Source organism: Lupinus angustifolius, chromosome LG02 (genome assembly GCF_001865875.1).
Source record: "Lupinus angustifolius cultivar Tanjil chromosome LG02, LupAngTanjil_v1.0, whole genome shotgun sequence".
Lineage (NCBI taxonomy): Eukaryota > Viridiplantae > Streptophyta > Magnoliopsida > Fabales > Fabaceae > Lupinus > Lupinus angustifolius.
In genome coordinates, this window is record NC_032010.1 from 6,167,998 (window position 1) to 6,191,396 (window position 23,399).

The 23,399-nt window shown below is 32.7% G+C and overlaps 2 protein-coding genes across 2 annotated transcripts; one reads left to right on the forward strand and one right to left on the reverse strand.

Annotated features, from left to right (window-relative positions):
• On the forward strand, positions 1,585–5,206 carry LOC109334510 (probable protein phosphatase 2C 8). Its single transcript, XM_019570332.1, has 3 exons — positions 1,585–2,385; positions 3,494–3,599; positions 4,400–5,206. The coding sequence occupies exons 1-3, from the start codon at positions 1,696–1,698 to the stop codon at positions 4,708–4,710; spliced, it is 1,107 nt and encodes a 368-aa protein (XP_019425877.1). The 5' UTR covers positions 1,585–1,695; the 3' UTR covers positions 4,711–5,206.
• On the reverse strand, positions 14,269–21,789 carry LOC109334519 (probable protein phosphatase 2C 76). The gene is made up of 9 exons (XM_019570344.1): positions 21,647–21,789; positions 20,423–20,692; positions 19,288–19,415; positions 19,066–19,164; positions 18,433–18,591; positions 17,912–17,998; positions 17,337–17,428; positions 15,360–15,434; positions 14,269–14,736 (listed from the first exon to the last, which is right to left on the reverse strand). Exons 2-9 carry the CDS (start codon positions 20,677–20,679, stop codon positions 14,545–14,547), a joined length of 1,089 nt encoding a protein of 362 aa, XP_019425889.1. The 5' UTR covers positions 20,680–20,692; positions 21,647–21,789; the 3' UTR covers positions 14,269–14,544.

Here is a 23,399-nt window from a genome sequence, read left to right on the forward strand (position 1 = left end):
TAAATATACCGTATTTATTTAAGTATTATTCCACTTATGTGTGAAATATGGCTGAAATTACTCTCCCTGCTATTAATATACTACTCTCTTACTCCTTTTTCTAAGTAAAAACTCCAATTTATGATGGAAAATTGATGACAAAAATTTATGAAAATTTATTAGAGATATATAGTATATATTAAGAAAAAAGTATTGACTATGTATAAATTTTATACAAACTGTATATAAATAATGCACCCAAAAAATATTAGAAAAAGTACATTTTATATCTCACAGAAAGTATAATTTTATATAACTTATTTCATGACTAAAAAGAACATTTAGTTATTATATTTTTGTTAATTATGTTTTTTCAATCAATCTTATACCGTCTTTCCATAATAACATTTGTGATCTTGGGATTGGAATTTAGACTAGCAGGGCCCTAAATGTGAGACGCAACCCACCTCCATTTAACACGTGGCCTTCTACCTCGCATAACTCAACAAAAGCAAAATTGCGGAAAGCAACCTCTCTCACACACGCCACGTAATTTACTACTCTATCAACTTTCTATCCGACATTGTCTTCTCTTCCTTTCACCAAATGTCCCCACTAGATTTTTAACTTGACCCTTCCCATGTTTAAGTCTTATTGATATTGCTCTCATATTTGATAACATGATGAAGAGAATAAAGAATCAATACCATATCACATAATATATATATATATATATATATGACAGATTTATTTACATAAGTTATATTAATAACACTCAATCTCAATCATTGATTTTTTTTAAATTTAATAAACTAAATGGTGAGAGAAATAAGTGATGAGAGAAAAAAAAGAATCTTAGATAACATTTAAGTTTCACTCATTTAATACACAAAAAATAATAACTGAGATTGAGTGCTTGTGTATAAACGAATCTCTCCTCATATATAAAAAGTAAATCAATAATAAATTACGAGGAAAAGAAATCGATCAAAACACCTTTAAAAAGATAAAATCTTACTGGTTGATAATTTGTTGTTATAATCAAATGGAATATCTATTTTAGATCAAAAAATATTATTATTCCAATATAATTAAATGTACAAGTCCATTTAGACTATATAAGTTGTTATTCAACTCTAAATATTGACATTCTTTATTTTAGAACCTTAGTTTAACTCTAAACTTAATAAAACTGGATAATATATATATTAAGTTTTAGAAAAGAAATTATGTATTAAAGTGTTTGAATTTTGATATAATATTAATATATTATCTATTATTATATTGAATTATTATTGACTTTTTTAAACTAAATGAATGATTAATAATTTCGCGAGTATGTATAAACTTTTATTCTTACAATAATATATAAACACTGTATCTAATTTATGAGCCAGTAGAGTACAGACATTTGCTTACCCGAAGATCCAACTACCACCACATCTTTTACCCAACCGTATCACTTACCTCAACATCAAAGCTCCACGTACCCATCCTCTCATCTCAACCGTCCACGTCTCTTTCACAAAAATCCAACTCACTACTCTATATAAATACACATGTTACTTCTACAACATCCTTCTTTAAATTAACGGTCCAGATTCAATGCCTCAAAGATTCGCAATCAAACTACTTTAAATCCGCTAGTTCCTACTACCGCCATTTTTTCCCGATTGCTATTCTTATTTTCTTTTCGTTATAAATATAAAAACGACTATGAATAATTCAAAACGACACTCACCACATGCCACAGCTCTGCGACGAAACGACGCCGTTTCAAACGAGACAGTTACAAGGTTCAAGAATTCTCGCCGGAGAAGGGTACAAATCCGGGAAAGGAAGTATACTTGTGAGGCGAAGCTCCATGCTCCGATGAAAACGAGGTCTGTGGAATCAGTGGAGATATCGCTTTTGGTGGCAATGGCATCGACGTTGTCATCGGAGAAGGAGGATCGGTGGTTGAAGCGAAACGATGAAGTTCTATCGTACGGTACGATGTCGGTGACGGGGAATAGGAAGGAGATGGAGGATGCAGTGAGCGTGGAGATAGGGTTTGTGTCGAAGGAGAGAAGAAATTGTGATTTCTTCGCGGTTTACGACGGTCACGGTGGAGCTCAGGTGGCGGAAGTGTGCCGGGAGCGGTTGCACCGGTTGGTGGCGGAGGGAGTGGAGAGGTATGGTAGAAGGAGTGGGAATGAGGTGGAATGGGACTGGGAGGATGTGATGGAAGGGTGTTTTGGTAAAATGGATAGAGAGGTAGGGGATGTTGAAGCAGTGAGGACGGTAGGGACGACGGCGATTGTGGCGGTTGTAGCGGAGGAGGAAATTGTGGTGGCTAATTGCGGTGATTCCAGAGCAGTGATGGGAAGAGGTGGTGAAGCTTTGGACTTATCTTGTGATCATAAGGTATATTTGTTTGTGCCTTTAAGAAAGAGTGTAATCATCAGTCTAAATTCTAAAGAATTATTGATGTTTATTATCTTTAGTTTGTATTAAAGTTGAATAAAACTCATATGGTGTTGTCGATGCATAATTTTTTTCCTTCGATAAATAACATATTACAATGTATTTAATGAATATCATTTGATTACACATAGTTCTTTTTAAGTTGCACTCTCTCTCATCTTTTAGAGAGAACCAAATGATAAGATTAGGATCCTCTCCATTAATTGTGAGACAAATACACAAAAAAAACAAGAGTAAAAAAGTAATATGACTTAACATTTTTATCCTTAGGATATAATAAAATAACATTTTTAACCCTATGTGTAAGTATAAAAGTGATCATTTATCTCAATATTAATGAAGAGGATTCTAACTCAATGATAAGTGTCTTTTGCATTGTCAACCGATCATCATATTTATATCTTCATATTGAAGGTACATAATGCAATATCAATACATATTGCAGTCATATTAATTATCTTAACCTTATTTATTTACTTTTTCTTGATATATCATCATCTCCCTAACGTCACTACTTTATTTTCATCCGAAATAACATAAAAAATAATAATTAATACCCCTTTCAATTTTCAATAAACAATTTCCATGACATGTAAATAGTAGTATTTTTTTATTTGTTCACAGCTATTTTATTACAATGTTAACTGTGATTATGTGTTATGACCATATACTAATAATCAAAACATCATTTTTTTTACGTAGAATCAATTGTGTCTAATATTGTTTGGAGATTTGAGATCTTTATTATAAGAGTAAATATCCATTTTTGGGTATAAAGGTAAAATAAAACTAATATTCAAATATGGTGAACGTTGTTTGGAGAATTATAGCTAAAGTGTCCTAAAATTAATCATAAAAATGCTGAACATTTGATATCTATATAGACCATTTTATTAATACACACAAAAATTTCATTCACCAAAATGTATCTTACTCTTATTATAATAGTGGTACACCAGAACTTGTATTGATAATTAATATGCCACACATTTTCCTATCACACATTTTCTTATTATAATGGCATACTGATTCCCTTATATGTGCACAGCCAGACAGGCCTGATGAGTTGATGCGAATAGAAGAGGCTGGTGGAAGGGTCATAAACTGGAATGGACATCGTGTTCTTGGTGTTCTTGCCACTTCACGATCTATAGGTTAGTTTAAACTTTTGACATATACAAATGAATGATGGATAATATAATTGATTATGTATAAATCTTTACATTGATAATGCATAGATATTATACTCTTTATTTAATATACAAATGAAGATGGACAATTGTCCCAATCCTCACATGCTTAATATACATCCCTGACAATTGTTTCCCATGTCTGGTTTTAGTCAAAAACTTCAAACTTTATAATTCTAAATGCATAATATATTTAATCATCTTTAGGATTGAACTTAAAGATTAAGGGATCACGATCTATCAAATTACATGGAGCAACTCTAATCACTATGTGCTTAAATGGTCTACTTAAATACGAAACTTCAATCGATGATCTATTTATTCTTAATAAATGGCAATATTGAATTAGCATGTGATTTATAAGCAGATATAGAAACGATTAGTATAATTATCATATTTAGAATTAGAAATACTTGCCTGTATTTGGATATTGTTTCAAATCCATTCCCTTTTCCTAAAGCTTCGTCATTCAACAATTTGTAATGTCTACTTTTTATACTAAACAATAAGTAGCTTGTTTTCTGCTCCAGTTTGTTCCAGCATTACTTCAATTTGGTTGCATCAGTGTTTTAAATTGCAATTACGGTTAAGTGAGTCTATAGCAATTGTGGAAAACTGTGGAAAATGTGGTTACAATCATTATGGATACTCCTGAAACCGCAATTACCATTCCTGGGTGCAATTTAAAACATTCGGTTGCATCATAATTCATAACAGTACTGCTCCCCATTATCTATCTTTTCCCATTGTTTAATTTGATGCAGGAGACCAGTACCTTCAACCATATGTAATATCGAAACCAGAAGTCACAGTGACCAAGAGAACCAGTAAGGACGAATTTCTTATACTAGCAAGTGATGGCTTGTGGGATGTCATCTCTAGCGATTTTGCGTGTAAGGTTGTAAGGAAATGTCTCAACAGCCAGAGTAGGCAAGTTTCCGATGGGGTAGGGAATCAAAGCCGTGCTGCCAAGGCCGCAGCCCTCTTGGTTAAGATAGCATTGGCAAAGGGAAGCAGAGATAACACCAGTGTCATAGTAATAGAGCTGAGAGGAACAACAACAACCTCTAGTTAAGGCCTCAATATTCTTAAATCTATGCAGATCAGCAAAGACATGCAAGTATCTTCTCTGCATCTTGGACATTTGGAATACTCTGTTCTCTCATCCATTGCAATGGCACTCCCTTAATGCCATGAGAGATATGGTAATGATTGATATTAAAATGTTCCCTCAGCAAATTGAGCTTGGAAGCCATTACATTGTTGTAGCTCAATTTGAAAGTGAAAGTGATCAAGGGAGCAATCTTTCATGGCAGGTATGAACTTTTTTTTTATATATTATGAGGCATGAACTTATTTTGAGCATTTCCTAATTGTTATATACTACCATGTTTCTTTTTCCTTTTGTTCCTTCAAAAGTTCAGTGTACTAATATTATAATTATGAAGTGAAATTAAACATTTTATATAAGTGTTTATGTCTTTAGACTTACCTGTAAATATGTCTAGTTTAATTAACATTGTTTTCCTGATATGTATAATTATATATGTAATTCAAGATTTGTGCATCAATTTTACTGGTCTAATATTCTCCGTTCAACATTTTATTATTATCTGATTGATTGAAAATAACTTGGTCATTGTATCAAGATACAAGGGTTTATTGTTCAGTTAAAAAGAACAAGGATTCAGATTCTAGAATACAGTGGCGGATCTTGACCATGATTTTAGAGGGGGCAGCATTATGATTTATACATAAATAACATATGAAATCATTAGAATGTATATAAATTTTTAATGTAAAAATGAGTTATTCTTTCATGTTTAAATTCCCAAGAAACATGATAAAAATATAACATAACAAATCTATGAAGAAATTCCAAATATTCTTAAACACACATAAATTCATTATCTCTTATAAACATTATATGTATTTTAAATTCAGAAGAATCGAGCATAAAGTTAGTTTTTCAATCCTTTCAAATAGAGAATCAAAATAATATATGCTTGAGATTAATATAAATATTTTTTAAGAGAAAAATATATAAAGATAGAAATAACGAAATTAAGAATATCATACATAGCAATGAAATAACCCAACTAAAATTAATAAATAAAAAAATAGTTTACTAACAAAGAATAACAACCTCCATGAATAAAATTTGATGCAAGAAACAAACAAATCATAAGTAATCATGTCATGACTTCATAGGCATATGATAATATTCCATGAAAAAAGCAATTGAAGAAAACTGGTCTATAAAGAGCAAATATGGCATTTTTAAGGTGAAAAAATAAATGGTTTGGGTTGGAGAGTTATCTAAAGCAATATTAGGGGGGAATATGTCATATGATACTAAAGAGAGTGAAACTTCATAAAGGGTGAGAGTTTTGAAGAAAATATTAAATATTTTATTGTCCAATGAGTCATGTAGAAGTATTATTCTTTGAGAGAAGAATATATGCACTAACAATGTATGAATTTTATACTTTTTCACTTCATCACCTACCATTCATATTCAATCTTTATTAACTCTTTAAAAAATTAATCTAAATGAATGATGGATGATGTAGTGAATGTGTATAAATTTTTACATTAATAATACATAAATGTTACATTCTTATCCTTAAGTTTTGTTATTAAATTTTAAAATATACCAAAAACAATATCTCTATAATGTTTTTTTGAAATATTACTGCCCCACCTGTCCTAGAGAAAATCCTCCAATGCTAGAATATAACATTCTACTTTTTCTTTGTTTTACATGTTATAATGCAAACATAAAAGTTTGTAAACAACACCATCCCTTATCCCTAATCTACTTAACTAATTAATACGTAAAAAATGATGCTGAATAAGTTATAAATTTAATCTATGAGAAGCAGGGTTATCAAGTAGAATTTGGAAACATTTTAAAAACTTAGAAAAAAACTTACGGTTTTCGTAACAGTTAGAATCACAATTATTTACAAATAACTTGCAAGGCCGAATTAACTAAATATATCACTCACACGTGAATAGGATATTCTAGACGCAAATGCTTTAAATTGTTTTTGTTCTTAATAGGAAAAGTATTATTTCATGTAGTGGAAATGATAAATGTGTTATAACATGTTGGATTTGCTGTAAGCAACACAAGCATCTAATGGTGTTTTCGTGGCATAAAATGAATCTCAAGTCCTTAAGGATCATATGTAGACACAGGGGTGAACATGGATCGGCTTAAGGCTTGTATCTTACTTGGTCTTAAATGTAGGTCAAGTTATTATTTAAACTTGAATCTGATTATAGACTTGAAGTTAATCCGACTCTAACGGGCCATCCTTTAAAATCAAAATTGACTATAGACCTGATTAAATATAATGTATACTCTTTTTAGATAAAGTATATTCAGTATTACTTATTATTATGAATATGTAATTTGTCATAAAATAATATATGTATATATGATGAAAATTTAGAGAATCTATTATAGTTTTGACCAAAAAAGTGTCGTTATTTTGTACACATTTGAATAAAGACACAAACAAATATGATAAGTGAGTGATCATGAGACGGGTCGGGTCAAGTCATGTTTGGTTCTTACCCGGTCTAAAATATTGATTGGGTCTTATTTTTTAATATAAATTTACCCCAGATCTAATGAGACCTGATTCTATTTAGACCTGATCGTGATTGTACGATCTAGGTAAGCAGTAGGGTCGGGTTCTACTCATCTCTATGTGACGATATCCCAAATATATATAAAATCCATAAAGACTACAAAATTGGGGTTACCATCAAAGCATAGCTAAATTCCACACTGTCCCATAAAAATAAAATGGCTTTACTCATGTATGTAAGCCATGGGTAACATAATATCTGCTGCACTATGGCCCATGGTCCGAGTAACTAGCATGTCCACTGCCTCATATAATCTTGTGGTCTGGGATCCATATCTCATAGAATTAGTAGCACCTGATCCTACCTAAAAGTAGGGGTGGCAATACGGGCCAGCCGGGCCAGGCCTGACCTGACCCGTCTTTGGCCTGTCAGAAAATGGCCCGACCAGACCCTTGTTGTTAAAAGGGCTCAAAATACTAGCCCGACTCATATTTGGCAGGGCTGGCAGGCCGGCGGACAAGCTGGTCCGTTTTGTTTTTTTAAAACACACATTAAAGTTTTTATACAAAAATAAATAATTCAAACAATTCATAAATGTTTTTTAAAACAAAAAATTACAAACAAAAGAAACAATTTCATAGTAACATAGTGCATTAGTATAAAACTTGTCAATTCTAAACAATAAACATCATAGTCTTAAACTTTTAGACTCATACTTCACAATAGAGCTTATAACTCATAAGTTTTAAAAAGTGTATAATAATCAAAACTATTATATTATAAATCAATCACGATAAAGTATATATTACTCAATTTAATTTGAATTCGACTACATTAAAAATATAAATTGAAACTCAGTCGAATTCAATTAATTTTCCAAAAGGAATCAAAATCAGTAGTTCTGTTTGAGTTTCCAATTTTCCATTTTAATTAATTAAATGTTTAAATTTGATTCAAACACCTCTAATTGTCACTGAAACTCCACCTTTATCTGATAATAAGTACAATAATTGGATAAGAGTGAAGATAATAAATAAGTACATAATGAGATAATAAATGTTCATTTTACAAAGAGAAAGAAAAATTATATGCTTAAGGATTCAAACATAAGTTAAAATTGTAAAAGTTTAATCTTAATTGCAATGAGCAACATGATAGACAAATGAACTTTAATCTTAATGTTGGCCCGTTGGGCCAGCCCGACCCGATCCTCCATGACCCGTCTAAAAAACGGGCTTCCAAAATGGGTTGAATACAGGCTTTTGGGCTAAAACCCCCAGACTAGCCCGCTAAAAACACATATCTGAATGGGCTGGCCCGTCGGGCCAAGCCCATTTTGCCATCCCTACCTAAAAGCTCATCAACATGAAATTGGGTCTTGAGGAATGATGAAGTAGGTCTAAGTCATGAGTGTTAGATTGAAAAACATATGGTCAATAGTCATCATAATTACGCAATTCTCTCATTTACCATACTATCATATATCAAATTTACGGTACGTGTGTATTACATACATGGTTCGACATTATGAATGTCTCATAAAATTATGACGAATTGTATACCCAATTGAACCACAAATTTGTATTTATATTGTGTTGTTACCATTGCTTCCAACAATTCTAAATGACATCAAATAATACTTATTGACTGAGTCATGCTCATGCCACTCTCTTTAAGAGGTTTTGTGGCACTGTCCAAATTATGCAAGCAGAATATCAACCACGCCGACCCTAGGATAAAACAACTTAGATCTCTAGTATTAGATTCTTATTGCACTGTAAGAACCAATCTCGAATACACCCACCACAATATGGCTATCAGTGCCAATTCTCGAAATTCCCACAATATGGCTACTCGTGCCAAAAAAATTCTCACAATCTGACTACCAGTGTCAATTCTCGAAATGCCCATAATATGACTACAAGTGTAAAAACATTTCTCTCAATACTAACTACATATGTCAGTTCCAAAATGTTCACAATATGACTATATGTGTCAATTCTTTTTCCTCAATACTAACTACTAGTGTCAGTTCTCGAAATTTCCACAATTTGGCTACTTGTGTCAATTCTCAATATCATAGAAAGAAAGGGGAATAAGTTTGTCAGAAATGCATCAATGAAAAATATGAAGGAGAAAGAAAAAGTTGAATGAAAGCAAATTCAACTTGGGATCAGTTATAATTAGGGTCGAAAGCTTGTATTTATAACATGAGATTTTTTCATGTTCCTCATCTCTCCTATGTGGGACTATGGTGTTGTTTTTTCTAAAACTCTTCTATGTGGAACTTGTGAGTTTTTAGATTTCACACCCAAAGGTTCTCACTAATGACTTTCAACAAACCAAGTTCCAACAATCACCCACTTAAAATTAAAAACGATTTTCGAGAATTTATGTGGTCTCAGTAAGATTGTGCATAAACAAAGGTGTCATGAGACTTGAACATTTGCATAGTAAGTAAGATTCAAATTTTACTAGAGCGACTCGTGGTCTTAAACTCTATCTCCGACATCAAACCATACACAACCTTTTCAAATGTGCATTCTGTAAAGTCTGTGCGTTAAATGTCAGGCACGTCTATCACAGTATAGTGAACGCTCTATAAATTTATGCCCAAAATTTCATAGGAAGTAGCCCTCACTTTCACATTCACACAAATGAGTCTATCAAGAGTATTCATGTAGCCTAGGTACTCCACTCCAATTGGAGTATAGATCTCATTAAGAGTTTAACTCATCCTTACATATGCTGCAGGAATCGTTTCTCATAATGTTATAGCATGTTCATTCTCATATCACTTCATAACCTGTTTTACTCAATGAACTTATTTCTTGGGATCTCCAATCAGTAAGGTTGGTTATCATCATGAGTGATCATCGTTCTTAGGATAATAGTCTCATACTCTTAAAAGTAGTATGGACCTTCTCTCTAACTAGTCATTTCATCAAAGGATATACTAAGTTGTTCTCAGGGTGTACATGATTTACTCTAACAGCTCATGTACAGAGTAACTCTCTAATGGTGTTGTGCTTATGACATATTTTTCGTTTCTTACTGTTATAAAAGCAGTTCCCAATTTTTGCAGTAGCCGCGTTATTATCACAATGGATTAACACAACTGATATCAGTTTTTCTCATAGGGGAATCTCTGTAAGTAAGTTTTTCAGTCAACTTGCTTCTTCACTAGTTGTTGCTAGTGCTATCATCTTAACTTCCATAATGGATTGAGCTAAAATAGTTTGTTTCTTGTTAGACTCTGGATAGTTCATCACATCATTTATGGCTTCTCGCCACAAGTCGGCATCCAAAGAAATCAAAACTTCTTGAAAAGTTAATGGATTCTCCTCCAATATACAGACAATATAATCAGGTTTATACTCTCTAGCAGTTGTTGTTATTTTACTTCGTCTATGTTCTATTTCAAACCTTTCATTTTTATCATTATCTCTAATCACATGTATGTGATTAGTTGATGTGCCCCCCCTATTCCTCAATTTAAAAGAGAATTTATTTTTCATTGAAATCAACATCGTTTAGACTCAATGATCATTTTTACGTTAAAGTCATAAAACATGTACGTCATGTTGTTTACAACATACCCAACGAATACACATTCATAGGCTCTGTTAGTTTAACTCTTTAGGGGCATATTATCAGAAATGATTTCATGAGCAATTCTATATACCTCAATGGACTGAGACTCTATTAATTTATCATCGGTCATATGATACTTGAGGTAACAAGTAACAACATATTTTTTAGTCTCAGTTTCCTCAATACCATATTTATTTCCAAGTGCATATGAAATTAGTTTGGCAGACTTGTATGGACTATAGTAACGATAGAGATTATCACACAATCCATTCAGAATGAAATTCTTATACAAGTAATTATTTTTATTCCAGATAGGTATTACAATAGCTAGTTTATCTTTTCTTCTCTTTTCAGCTTTTTCTGCAACACTGGGATACAAGTAATTAGAATGTGAGCAACTTTTCTCATAATGAGAAAAAATTTCATCTTATGTTGCCACCATTTGAAATTTGTCCCATCAAACCTAAATGATTTATTCAGGTCAAAAAAATTCAGTCTAGTAATATTATCTACGAATGTCATTGTAGTCGAAACGTCTTAAAATTGTTGTTACCATTGCTTACAACAATTCTAAATGAAACAAAGTAATACTTATTGGCTTAGTCACAATCGGGTCGCTCTCTTTAAGATGTTTCATGGCACTGCCCAAATTGTGCAAGTAGACTATCAACCGTCGTCCCTAGGATAAAATACTTCAGATCTCTGTTATCGGATTCTTACTGCACTGTAAGAATCAATCTCAAATACATACACCACAATATGGCTATCAGTGATAATTCTCAACATACCCACAATATGGCTATTCATGCCAATTCTTTTTCCACAATCTGACTATCAATGTTAGTTCTCAAAATGCCCACAATATGGCTAATAATGCCAATTCTTTTTCCTCAATACCTACTACCAGTGTCAGTTTTCCAAATGCCCATAATATGACTATAATTGTCAATTCTTTTCCCTCAATATTGACTATCAGTGCCAGTTCTCGAAATTTTCACAATTTGGCTGCTTGTGCCAATTCTCAATACCACGGAAAGAAAGGGGGAGAAGTTTTCTGGAAAGAATCGACGAAAAATATGAGGGAGAAATAAAAAGTTGAATGAAATCGCATTCAACTTGGAGTCAATTATAATGAGGGGAGAAAATCTCTATTTATAACATGAGTTTTTTCCATGTTCCTCATCTCTCCAATGTAGGACTTGAAAGTTATTTTTCTCAAAATTCTTCTATGTGGGACTTGTGAGTTTTTAGATTACACACCTTAAAGTTTCACTAATGACTTTCAACAAACCAAGTTCCAACATATTGTATATCAAGTAACTAGAGTCATGTCTGGTTAGTAGATAGGCACGTGTGGAAATAGAATGAGTTTCTTGAATTGGCCTAGGCATTTGAATGCTAGGGTGGACAAGCATCTTTAGTATCATAGTAGATAGGGAAATACATCTTATGTTCTAAGATGTGTACCACTTCATGTATCATTTTATTCTTATTAGTCAGAAAATATAAATTTAATTTAACTTTGTTGCTATTTTACTTTTCTTAGCAATAAAAAACAAGTGATACATGAAGTTGTGCAAATTTTGGGACAACTTCAGTGAGAAGATACCCATTGGAAATTTAGGGGAATAAGTATCTGGATGCTTGATTCACAAGGCAACTATCTTAGTGTGGGCTACCTCCTCTCCTAATTCCTCCCACAGTCCATTATTGTCACATAACATACAATAGTCTCAATACTTGTTATGATAATATATAATGCAATAGAAATAAGATAGAGACATTAAACAAAAAAAAGAGTAAGCATGACATAATTAAAACGGGAATAAGAATTTAAAGTAGAGTACATTATTAATGGACAACGTATGATCGTCCCACACAACATCCTAGCATTGAAATGAGTGATGGATGAACATCATATTTCTACACTTAGCTTCTTTTTTTAATCAATGCAACCATAGTTAAGATGATACAATTATTTATTTTTTTAAATTACAAAACAATTATGATGAGGCTATTGGTACTCCCGCATATTTCTGAGACTATCCTTATTTTAACCTTCTAAAGATTAACTTCTACAAATAAATTGGAGATTATAAATCTACTGGTTGTCCAAGAATCTTCACCATGGATGGCTCATATGTTTGTACCCAGTAGCTACTAAGCTACTTCATAACATGAATTCTACATTGCATGTCTACCCTTAATATTTGGCATCATCTCATAATGGAAAAACAAATAGCTTAACCGGAATTTAACAAGTAGCTTTTAAATATGGATGTTGTTCTTAACTTTAATACTATTTTAAAAAGGAGTTAAACTCTTACCCAACTTTACTTTTTCAGTCATCACCGAGCATTTCTTTATATTTGTATATGGATAAATAAATTAAAGTTGTTATATAGTTAAAATAGAGTTGTTAAATCTTTTTTTGGGCTGTGGAAAATATATTAGCCGAAAAGCTTATTATATCGCAGAAGTTATGTAACACATACAAGGGTACTAACGTCAAAAATATATTATTAAAGTGGGATTGCGAATAATCATACAGATAGTTCTATGAATAATCATAAGTGTATGCCTTACATTAGATTATGAATAATCATAAAGTTAATTTTTAGAATTGAAGTTTTAAATAACGATAGTTTTGGAGAAAAGTTAGAAAAAATAAAAAGTGCAAGTCTTACACAATAAGCATATTAGAGTGCTGAGGAAAATGTTAGTCGTCTATGGTTTCACTCTTATTTTATAATTATTTATATTTTCTAGTAAATAGTGTAATATATATATTATGGTAGTGTAAATATTTATAAATAGTGAGCATATTATTTACCGTTTATAATAGTTTATATTTTCCAATAAAGAGTATAATATATATGTAATAATAGTATAAAAATTTATACATGGTCAGTACATCATCAACTGTTCAATTGTATTACTTTTACATAAGAGTTAGTGAGATTGAAAATGAATGATAAATAATATAATAACAAATAAAAAACTATTACATTGTTATCTATTTTTAACAATACTCGCTCAAAATGTAATAGTTTATATGAAGAAATAGAGTTGTTGCAATTTTTTCCCTTTTCATTAATGGTTAAATATGTTTTCCGTTCATTTTTTTTATTATTTTAAGAGTTTTGCTGAAATAAAAATTGTGCTCTATTTACAAACAAAAACATATCACTCCCACCTGCACCAAAATTTATGAAGTCTATTTTTTTTTGTTAAGGACAATAATTAGGGATGCTCTAATAGCCCCACCCAAGAATCATTACAGCTAATTGTTTGAAATAAATAAAATTTAAGGACTACAAATAATCATAAAAATATAGTATGAAATCACAGATTCTTATTACATAGATTTACTTTCAGAGAAAACAGACTTGGGAAAGAAAATTCAGGAAATCTAAAATATTCAATTCAAAGAAACACAATCACCCAAATAATCCATTGCATTTATTATATGAAAACATAATTACCAAATCGATTCCTCTACAAACAGTTAACTTAATATATATGGAAAATACTGAAATGCAGTTTTGGGAAAAGGAATCCAAATTCACAATACAAGAGTGACTTAGATTACAAAACTAATGAATAAACAAATAACTTGGTGACATGCAGAATGAGCCATCATGCATGTGTTCATCTGGGTATGTCTCTTCCACTTTACCGCGAATTTATCTAACCCATGCATTTTGTGCTTTCATGTTGTCGACTCAGGCTCGACACTAGCTGATTCTGCTTTGTCAGGATTAATCGGGTCGGCTTTGTCATGGTGGAAGCGCACCACAATGCATGTAATGTTATCGGCACTGCCACGAGAAAATGCAGCTTCTGTTAACTTTCGAGCAGCTGCCTCAGGCTCCTCTTCAGTGCGGGCAAGAGAAACAGCATCCTGAACAGATGAATACAAATGTACATGAAAGTTAAAAACATCAATAAACACACTGAACTCTGAACAAAAGATAACCGATGGGTAAAATAATGTCATTAAGAACAATGAACACAGCATTTGGAGAATACAAGGAGGGTACAATAATATCACTAAGAATGAGAGAATTGGTTGTTATATATATGATAGCCAACATCGGTTAAAGTAATGAAGCTTCAGATGGCAAGAAAGAACCCTATAACTCAATTTTCTAAAATAGCTATGCTCTATGTCTAGCTAATTTTCAGGGAGCACAGCATATATAAGGCCAAAATATTAGAGGTCACAAGCAGATAATCACTTGCCAGATTCCCAAAACCCCCGGTATATCAATTATTTTTCATTCCCCTCCCATCGAATAACAAATATGCTATTTTATGATAAAATACTTTCTCTTATACTAAACACTATTCTTTTGAAGACATGGGATTTGATGACATGCCCTGCTAAGGATAACAACATATCACCAGCTGAAACAAACACTCTTGTGCTTATTCTTTTTCATGTTTATTTTACCGGCTTTAAGAATGTACAAGTGAATGCAATTACAATTAAGATGCAGGATTAAGAAGGAAGTCAAAGCTTACCTCATTTTGTATCACGTCCCAGAGTCCATCACTGGCAAGAATAAGCAGCTCAATTTGTTCATCTATTTCTTGGTCCTGAAAATAAATGAGGAAATACATTAGATTTTCAACATATTCTGACTTATTACCTTAACATACAACAGTTAACAGGTGAGGTGACCCACATCCCGGAAGTGGTTCAACCAAAAATATAAATGAAGGCCATGTACATGGCATTATGAAGTGAAAATAGATAGTCTAAGCGCTTTTTCGCTACAATAAGAAACACAAAGCCTCACTATAAGCACATTTTCGGTCCCAAAAATTGTATCACTTCATGTGCCATCAGTTGTGAACTTGTGATTGGTCAGAAAAATAATTAATAATTAAAATTTTAACTTGAATACATTTTTCTCAATCAATCACAACTAATGGCACATGGAGTGGCACAAATTGTGGGACAAAGATGTGCTCTCATACTAGACACAATGTGGGTCACAATTTGGGCAGAAGCATATCTTCTAGGGAGCATGACTCCCTTATAAGTTGAAGAATTTTTCCCGCTTCAACAAATATCTCAAAATCACATGACCCTCAGAAAATAAATAGACAAGCTAAATTTACAAGCCCATACTGAAGTCTAAACCTATCAAGACAACTGGGTTAGAGAAATTAGCCAATGAATGTGCATTTAGTGAATAATACATTAACTTCATCCCATTAACTAAAAGGGGACAGTGGATTAACTTTACATGTCGATGGTCTTTAGGTGATCTACAGTATGCGCCCTGTTAGGATAACTACAAATGTCTTAGAGTTGATCCTTAAAATATATTGTGAAATCAATTAGCTATCTAATTGGGTAAACAATCTTAAGAGTTGGTTCCCTCTCTGATTATGTTTCCAAGTTTGTTTCTCTATTTGATTATGGTAAGGTGTCTTGTATTAATATTGAGCTTGTACTAATAGCACTACTACGACACTAGTATATGACCTAATTCTTAGTATAAACAGGTTTCAGTGCTTTGTATTTTCTAATTTCTATACACCATATCAATATAATTTTATTCTGAGTATTTCTTCTGTCTCTTCCTTGCCTATCTATACCTTTTAATTTCAACTCACCCAGAACTGAACAACCACACACAATGACTTAAGCAGGAATTAATGGGGCATTTTTCTCTTCTCACTAGTTGCATGTGGGATCCTTTCTATAACTTTAACATGGAACCCTCCCACAACATCAACCCCACTATGATAGTAGACAAAGTATTTCTTAACTATTTTTATCTTTAACTCTTTTTTCCATTTGAAACCGTCTCTCCACTTGTGGGGGTAAGGTAGCATATATCTACTTTCCCTAAACTCCACTAAGTGAGACCTCATGCAATGGGCTACCCTTTTTTTGCTATTTTCTAAATGTTAGCAGTAGAGGGTGAGCCTTGGTGCAAAGGCTGGTAAAAGAGATGGCCATGGGTTCCAGTAGAGAAGATTGAGTCACATGCATTCAACTGCCCTTTTTCCCTAAATGTTATAATCGTTACCACAATGTTATGCTTTTTTTATTGCTAATAAGCGTTACGATAAAAAGAAATCAGCTTCCTAATCGTCAGCAAATGCCTAAATAGTGGGTTCATAAATAAACTAAGTAATTACTCAACTTATATAACTTGTGCATTAATAAAAGTGCAAGAACTTCAAGACATTGTTTTAAATGATTTCGCTAAACATGTGTGGGTTCATAAATAAATTGAGTAATTAGTTTGACTCCAAAAAATTTGGTCAAGACCAACATGTGTCCTCAACGAATGTCACAAAATTGGAACTGGGTTATTGTTCCTTTGTAAAACTGGAAAGCAAACGGTTATTGCAAGAGACTTTAATGAAACAATGTCTACACTTGGTATCCATGTAATAGAAATAATTATTAGAGAGACACATCCCTAGCAATTATTAGAACCATTAACTTTGAGATTGTACAAGGTCATCAGGGATCACCTGGATCTCAGGTTCGGCTACAACAAATGGCTTCAACATGCGATTGCCGAAGGCACGAGACATTGCTAGCACCCCTCCTACCCTCCATGTACCTGAACAGCAAATAAACATGTGTGAATGCCTACACAAATTAATCATTCCATTTCATGATCAAAGTCCATCGCTTGGATGGATGACCTTGCTTTAAGGTGAAGATATGAAGCATTTCATTCCAATTTAGTATACATTGAGAACTCAGATACTGCTTGCATACTCCAATATATTGTCATCCAGTCAGTAACACATGGAACATGTCTAATAGACATGTATATTAATCAAGAAGCCCAAAGAGCATCCACTATGCGTTCTTCAAGACGTGCAAAAGAAAACTTCATGAAAGGATTGGATCAATGAAAATATATGTTTCCACATACTCATGTAAGATTCTATTGGAGTTAATAGAGTCTGCACAAGCTTCCAAAGTCAAACAAATACATCAAATCTCAACTCAGGCAGGGAAGATAAAATGATGAAAATCCCCAAAATAAACAGAATCATCCCCCTGAATGTATCATGCGTGAAATATAATATCTCACCTGCCCACATGACAACACCCCCAGCATTCTCAATTCTCTTCCGCTCATCACTTCTATTTGGTTTATGATCCTCAGATAGAGCAATTGCTGCCAAAAAGGTAACAATTAGTTTAAGAAATCGTTATCACACTAATATAAATACTTTATTTTCCACATGCCCCTATATTTACACTACTGGCTTTTTCCCATAATCAGATCATAAAGATATGGAAACAATTTTGGGTCGTTGAACAGCTATCCCCACAGGCATAGTTGTGAGACTAACCCTCGACCTCTTGGTTGTGGTTAGTTAACGGTCATCCCAAAGTGGTGGCTCCAAGATTCGAACCCCTAAACTCACAGATAAGTTCGGCTGGAAAAAATTCCATTTCAATAGTGACCAACCATTTTTGATTAACTATTTTATAAAATATGCTTGTATAAAAAATTATCTGAGAAATTATAAATAATATCAGGTCTTGTCCTTTAATAAACAAAATGAGTTCATTAAATGGTAAAACAATTGATCATCTAAATAGTACCTTTGCCAGCTTTCGATATTATAGTTCTAGAGTCTCCAACATTAGCTACATAAAGATGGTTATCAACCAAAACTGCTGTTGAAGCCGTGGACCCATCATCCCGGAATGTTTCCTTCTCAACATTCAGAAAATCAGCATCAGTCTGTTGATATGTTTCACCTGGAAGCTTACTGAAGTTACTATAGATGCTACAACAAAAAAACAGACGATTGATATAAAAAACATGAGTAAAGACCTATTTTGGTCCCTCAATATTTTTATGTGTATCAATTTGGTCCCTGAAAAATTGAAACCCCCCAAAATGGTTCCAAAAATATCAAATGTGTCAAATTAGTCCTTTATAGCATTTTTATGATCTCTGACAGAGACTATTTTGACTCACATTCACGATCTTTGAGTACTAGTTTGTATCTTACTTTTTCGGGGATCAAATTGGTATGTGCGAAAATTTATAAGAACGCAATATGCAACAGTGGATCAAATTGGCATCAAACCCGGACAGAAAATAGAACATATCATGATGTGCACTCAAACACTTTCAACAATATTGAGCGCAAAAGATGGCAATAACAAATAATAAACAATGGTTAGTACAAGACATTCATGAAAAGGGATGAGAGAATGTGAACACACTAATAGCAAATTTGGCATCTGTCAAAAACTGTGGATGCTTCATGAGATTATCAAAGAGATGGTCTTTCAAATACTCAGCAGCACGAGAACCTCCATGACCTGTAACCAATTTTAAAATGTATTTAGACATATCACCACAATATACAAGAGTGGATCATGTATGATTGTTGAGACCAAGGAACTTCTTTCTCCCAAGCAAGTAATGATACTGGAAAATCTTACCATCAAATATTCCAAATAAGCATATCGATCGACCACCAATGCTTAATGCCTTGGTATCATAAAAATCTTCCATTGTCACTCTCTTACCCTGAAAACTCGAATATCCACAGTCAAGTCTTCCATCCTCGCTGAAAATTAAAAAATGAATGAAATAAATATCATTGAATACATATGCAAAAGCATTAATCAGAACACCAAATCCAGCCACTCAAGCAATTAAATAATTCATTATGATTATTCTACCAATGCAAGCCCTAATTAAATTTTACATTCATTTGAACGTAAGTATGGATGAATAAAGATGGATTCAACAAGGAAAATTGCAATGATTAGAAGAAATATTATGAATTTAAGTCCCTCATTTCATGAGCAAGTGATTAAAGTCATTCTTCCAGTGCAAGCCATGTCTAAATTTTATATCCATTTGATATGAGTATGGATGAATAAATATGGATTCTGCTAAGAAAAGTACAAGGATTCGAAGAAGAAATATGAATTTAACTCCCTAATTTCTTTTGCAAGTGGCCAACCATCATGTATTTTTTTCTGAAATTGCATTGCAGGCACCAAAAAACACTTCCTCTCACATTTATTCATTCACTGACTTCAGTATGTTTGACTGTATTTTAAAAAAAATGCAAATAGTGCTTCAAGTGGCCAAGCTGCTTCTTGCTTTGACATCAGCAAAAGGCTGTTCTAGCAGTATTTATAATCTAGATACTCTCCTGTTTTCAAAATTATTATCTTATCTAAACTAAAATAGTTAATAACATTTTTGTAAGTTGACACTAGTAGAGAGTAATTTCCTTACAATGCCCTAACAAAAGCAATTCCAGCAGCACTTCCAGACAACAATCTCCAACATAAAAACTGATTCTTCCAAAATTATCTCTAAGACTAACAAAACTTATTCTTTCCAAACCCATAAGCTTAAAACAAACCATGTTAAAGGCTTCCCAACAGTCAATACTTCAATCCAAAGTCATAAACATATAAATGTTCACCTCCAACAGGAACGTAAACCCATTGTATCAAGGCAAGGCATAAAAGTAAAGATTCCATCCATGGTCATCAGAAACAATATGCATTTCAATGTCAATATGAATTGAAAGTAATTTATAGAATCACATTTCACCTTTTCCATCCTCCACTGGCAAACCGACCCTCATCATATTTCTCTGCCATCATATTATCAACAAGGGGTCCATCCCTTGATGACATAGACCCCGTATCAACCATCATCCCAATAATTTTCTTAAATTCACGATTACGCCAATAAGAAATTCTGGAAACTTGTTGCAGACTCCTCCCTCCAATGCTGTTGGTTTCCAATCTTTTGGCGTAGGTTCCAGCTTGAACAACCAAAGACCTTATACAACTGCTGCATAACATCTAACTGAAAAACCTAGCAATTCACACATAACAACTACATCATTCCAAAGATCCTCAAATCACAACAACAACAACAACAATTAAACTAAAAAAAGGAACACCAACACCCAATCTTTAATCTCACTAGTTGAGCATCGGTGCATCGGTAAGGTTGCCAGCCTTGTGATCCGGAGGTCGTTAGGAGTCCCTCATTGAGTAGAATAGCAAACTCAATGTGGTACTTAAGCCATGAGGCTCTCCCACCTAATAGATTAGTCTTTGGGTTGGGCTCTCCTCGTGTGCTTAAGTCCTAACAGAGGTTATAGGGTAAAATCCTGGAGATAACATCTCTGATTGCGAAGGTAAGATTCTCCCCAGACCCCACTAGATGGGAACATGCAATGAACAGCTTTTTTACATTTGTTACAAAAATATAAAACCCGCCTATGTGTGCCTAGCCGGTCCACTCCCGAGCACAGATAAAAGGTAAAGGTTATGGCAATCTACAACCAACTTAAGATCTTGTGGAATCTATATGACTCAATAATGGAAAAAAGAAAAGGAAATGCACTCATTCACAAATCCACCACTTCGAATCAAACCAGGGAAATTGTTCTAAAATATAATCACAGACATTATTAAGTAACATAAATGTACAATTAATACATTCTCGTGAAATCCATTAATATGAAGAAAAACCTTGCAAATTGGTTTCTGCAAAAAACAAAACTAGAAATAAATAAATAAAAACACAACAATGAAAACACATTCAGATTTTCAGAAGTGTGAGCTACTGTAACAATCGGTATAAAAACCAATTAAAAGAGATAACCCTAAATAACTACGCAATCATGAGTTAAATGTTGGAATTGTCGGATCCGGATGAAACGGATCGGATGAAAAAGATGAATTGAAAAGAATGAGTAAGGATTTGATCTGAATCCGAAAGATGTTAAGGGATTGGAGAAGAATCGAGTAGAGATGATACCTCTTTTTGGGAATCTAGAATGTGGAATCGAAACCCTAGAGAGAGAACAGTGAGCGAGATTTGGCAAAAGCGACTGAGGGAAAAGGAGAGGAAGGAAAGAGAAAGAAGTAAAGAGAAATAGATGGTATGATCTTGTTAGGATTTAAGGATGTGTCTCTAGCCAACCCATAACTATCTCGAAAAGACTAGTCTTTTAGCCGAAAGAATTTAATGTTTTATTGTGTTTTATTTTTGAGAATTATATTACATTATAATTTTAGTATTAGGTGTATACGATATTATAATTTATGTGATAAGAATATAAAAATAAATTGTAATATTATTAAAAATTGTTTTTAAAAATTACACTAATTGTTTGATATTTTTAATATATGTAATTTTCTCTAACTTCTATTAATATTTTTATTGCGTGAGAAATACAAAATAAGTAAGTGCAAATTATACCATATAGAGAATTATAACATATTTCATTTTTTTATAGTATAAATATAGATATTTATTTCTTAAAAAGATAGAAGTATGGATGTTACCATCCATCTAGATTACACATTAACAATTCATAGTGAATTAGTGATGGGTACATTTAGGGATGATAATGAAAATTGAATTCGTAAGTACCCGTGCAAACTTAACCTGAATTTAATAAGAAAAATTCATTGTAATTGGGTTCAAGTTTGAGTAAAACTCGACCCCAATTTTTAAGTTTGGGTTTGGTGTGGTTGATATTCTATGACGAACTCATTGGTGTGAGCCAATTTGGTATACTTTCTGATTTTGAAAGATAGGAATTGGGAACAACAATGTTTATAGTATGAGCTCAATTTGTTATACTTTCTAATTTTATTTCTTGATTTTTTGTCTATAAGCACAGTTTGCCTTGCCTTCTTATGGTTTTATAATTGATGTTCTATATTGTAACTGTCAGAGAAGAATCACGAAGTGATGCAACTCAAATCATGGTTCTTCGAGAAATTGAATATTATTCAGCTCCTTAAAAATTCATCTTTGATTGCCTTTTATTTATGCTCATTTCCATACTTCTAGCCACCTAGTGTATTAGAGTTTGGTGGTAACTTTGTAAAATTAGTATATGTTATAGTCAAATTAGAATGAATGTATTACAACAATGAAGATGTATTTTACTGCATCGTTGTATTTAGTTATTTTTGTCAGGTTTTTCGGTCAAGTTTGGGTTACCCAAAACCCGACAGGTTCGAAGATGATATTATCATTTTCAGCTATGTTAGGTTCAAGTTCAGAATTTTGTAAGTACAAACCCGACCTTGATCCACCTCATTGTCATTCCTAGTCACATTATCAAATATCAATTACTTGGAAGAGTAACTATCCATATATTGTTCCACTAATTGTGAAAAGAGTGTTGATGCAAAAATTAATATATAACAATATATTATTAATCATTCATTTGTATTACTTGTACTTAAAAATTAATAATAATTAAATATGAGTGATGAATAATGGTGTGTGAGTCTAAAAAAACTCTCAAACTGTTACTACATTTTTTACTCTCTATTTGCACTAATTATAATATAAATGTGACCAATTATTTGGGTAAGTATAGGCACTCACTTTATACATTTTGGAGATTTTTTTATACTACCAATGATATTTCTTCACCTTTTGGGTAAGGAATTTATCCATTTCGGGATTCGTGTCTGTCCCTCCCAACAAATGTCAATCCCAAGAATCGAACATTCAACCTTGGGGATCTAATAGATCTGGTAGAACCTTC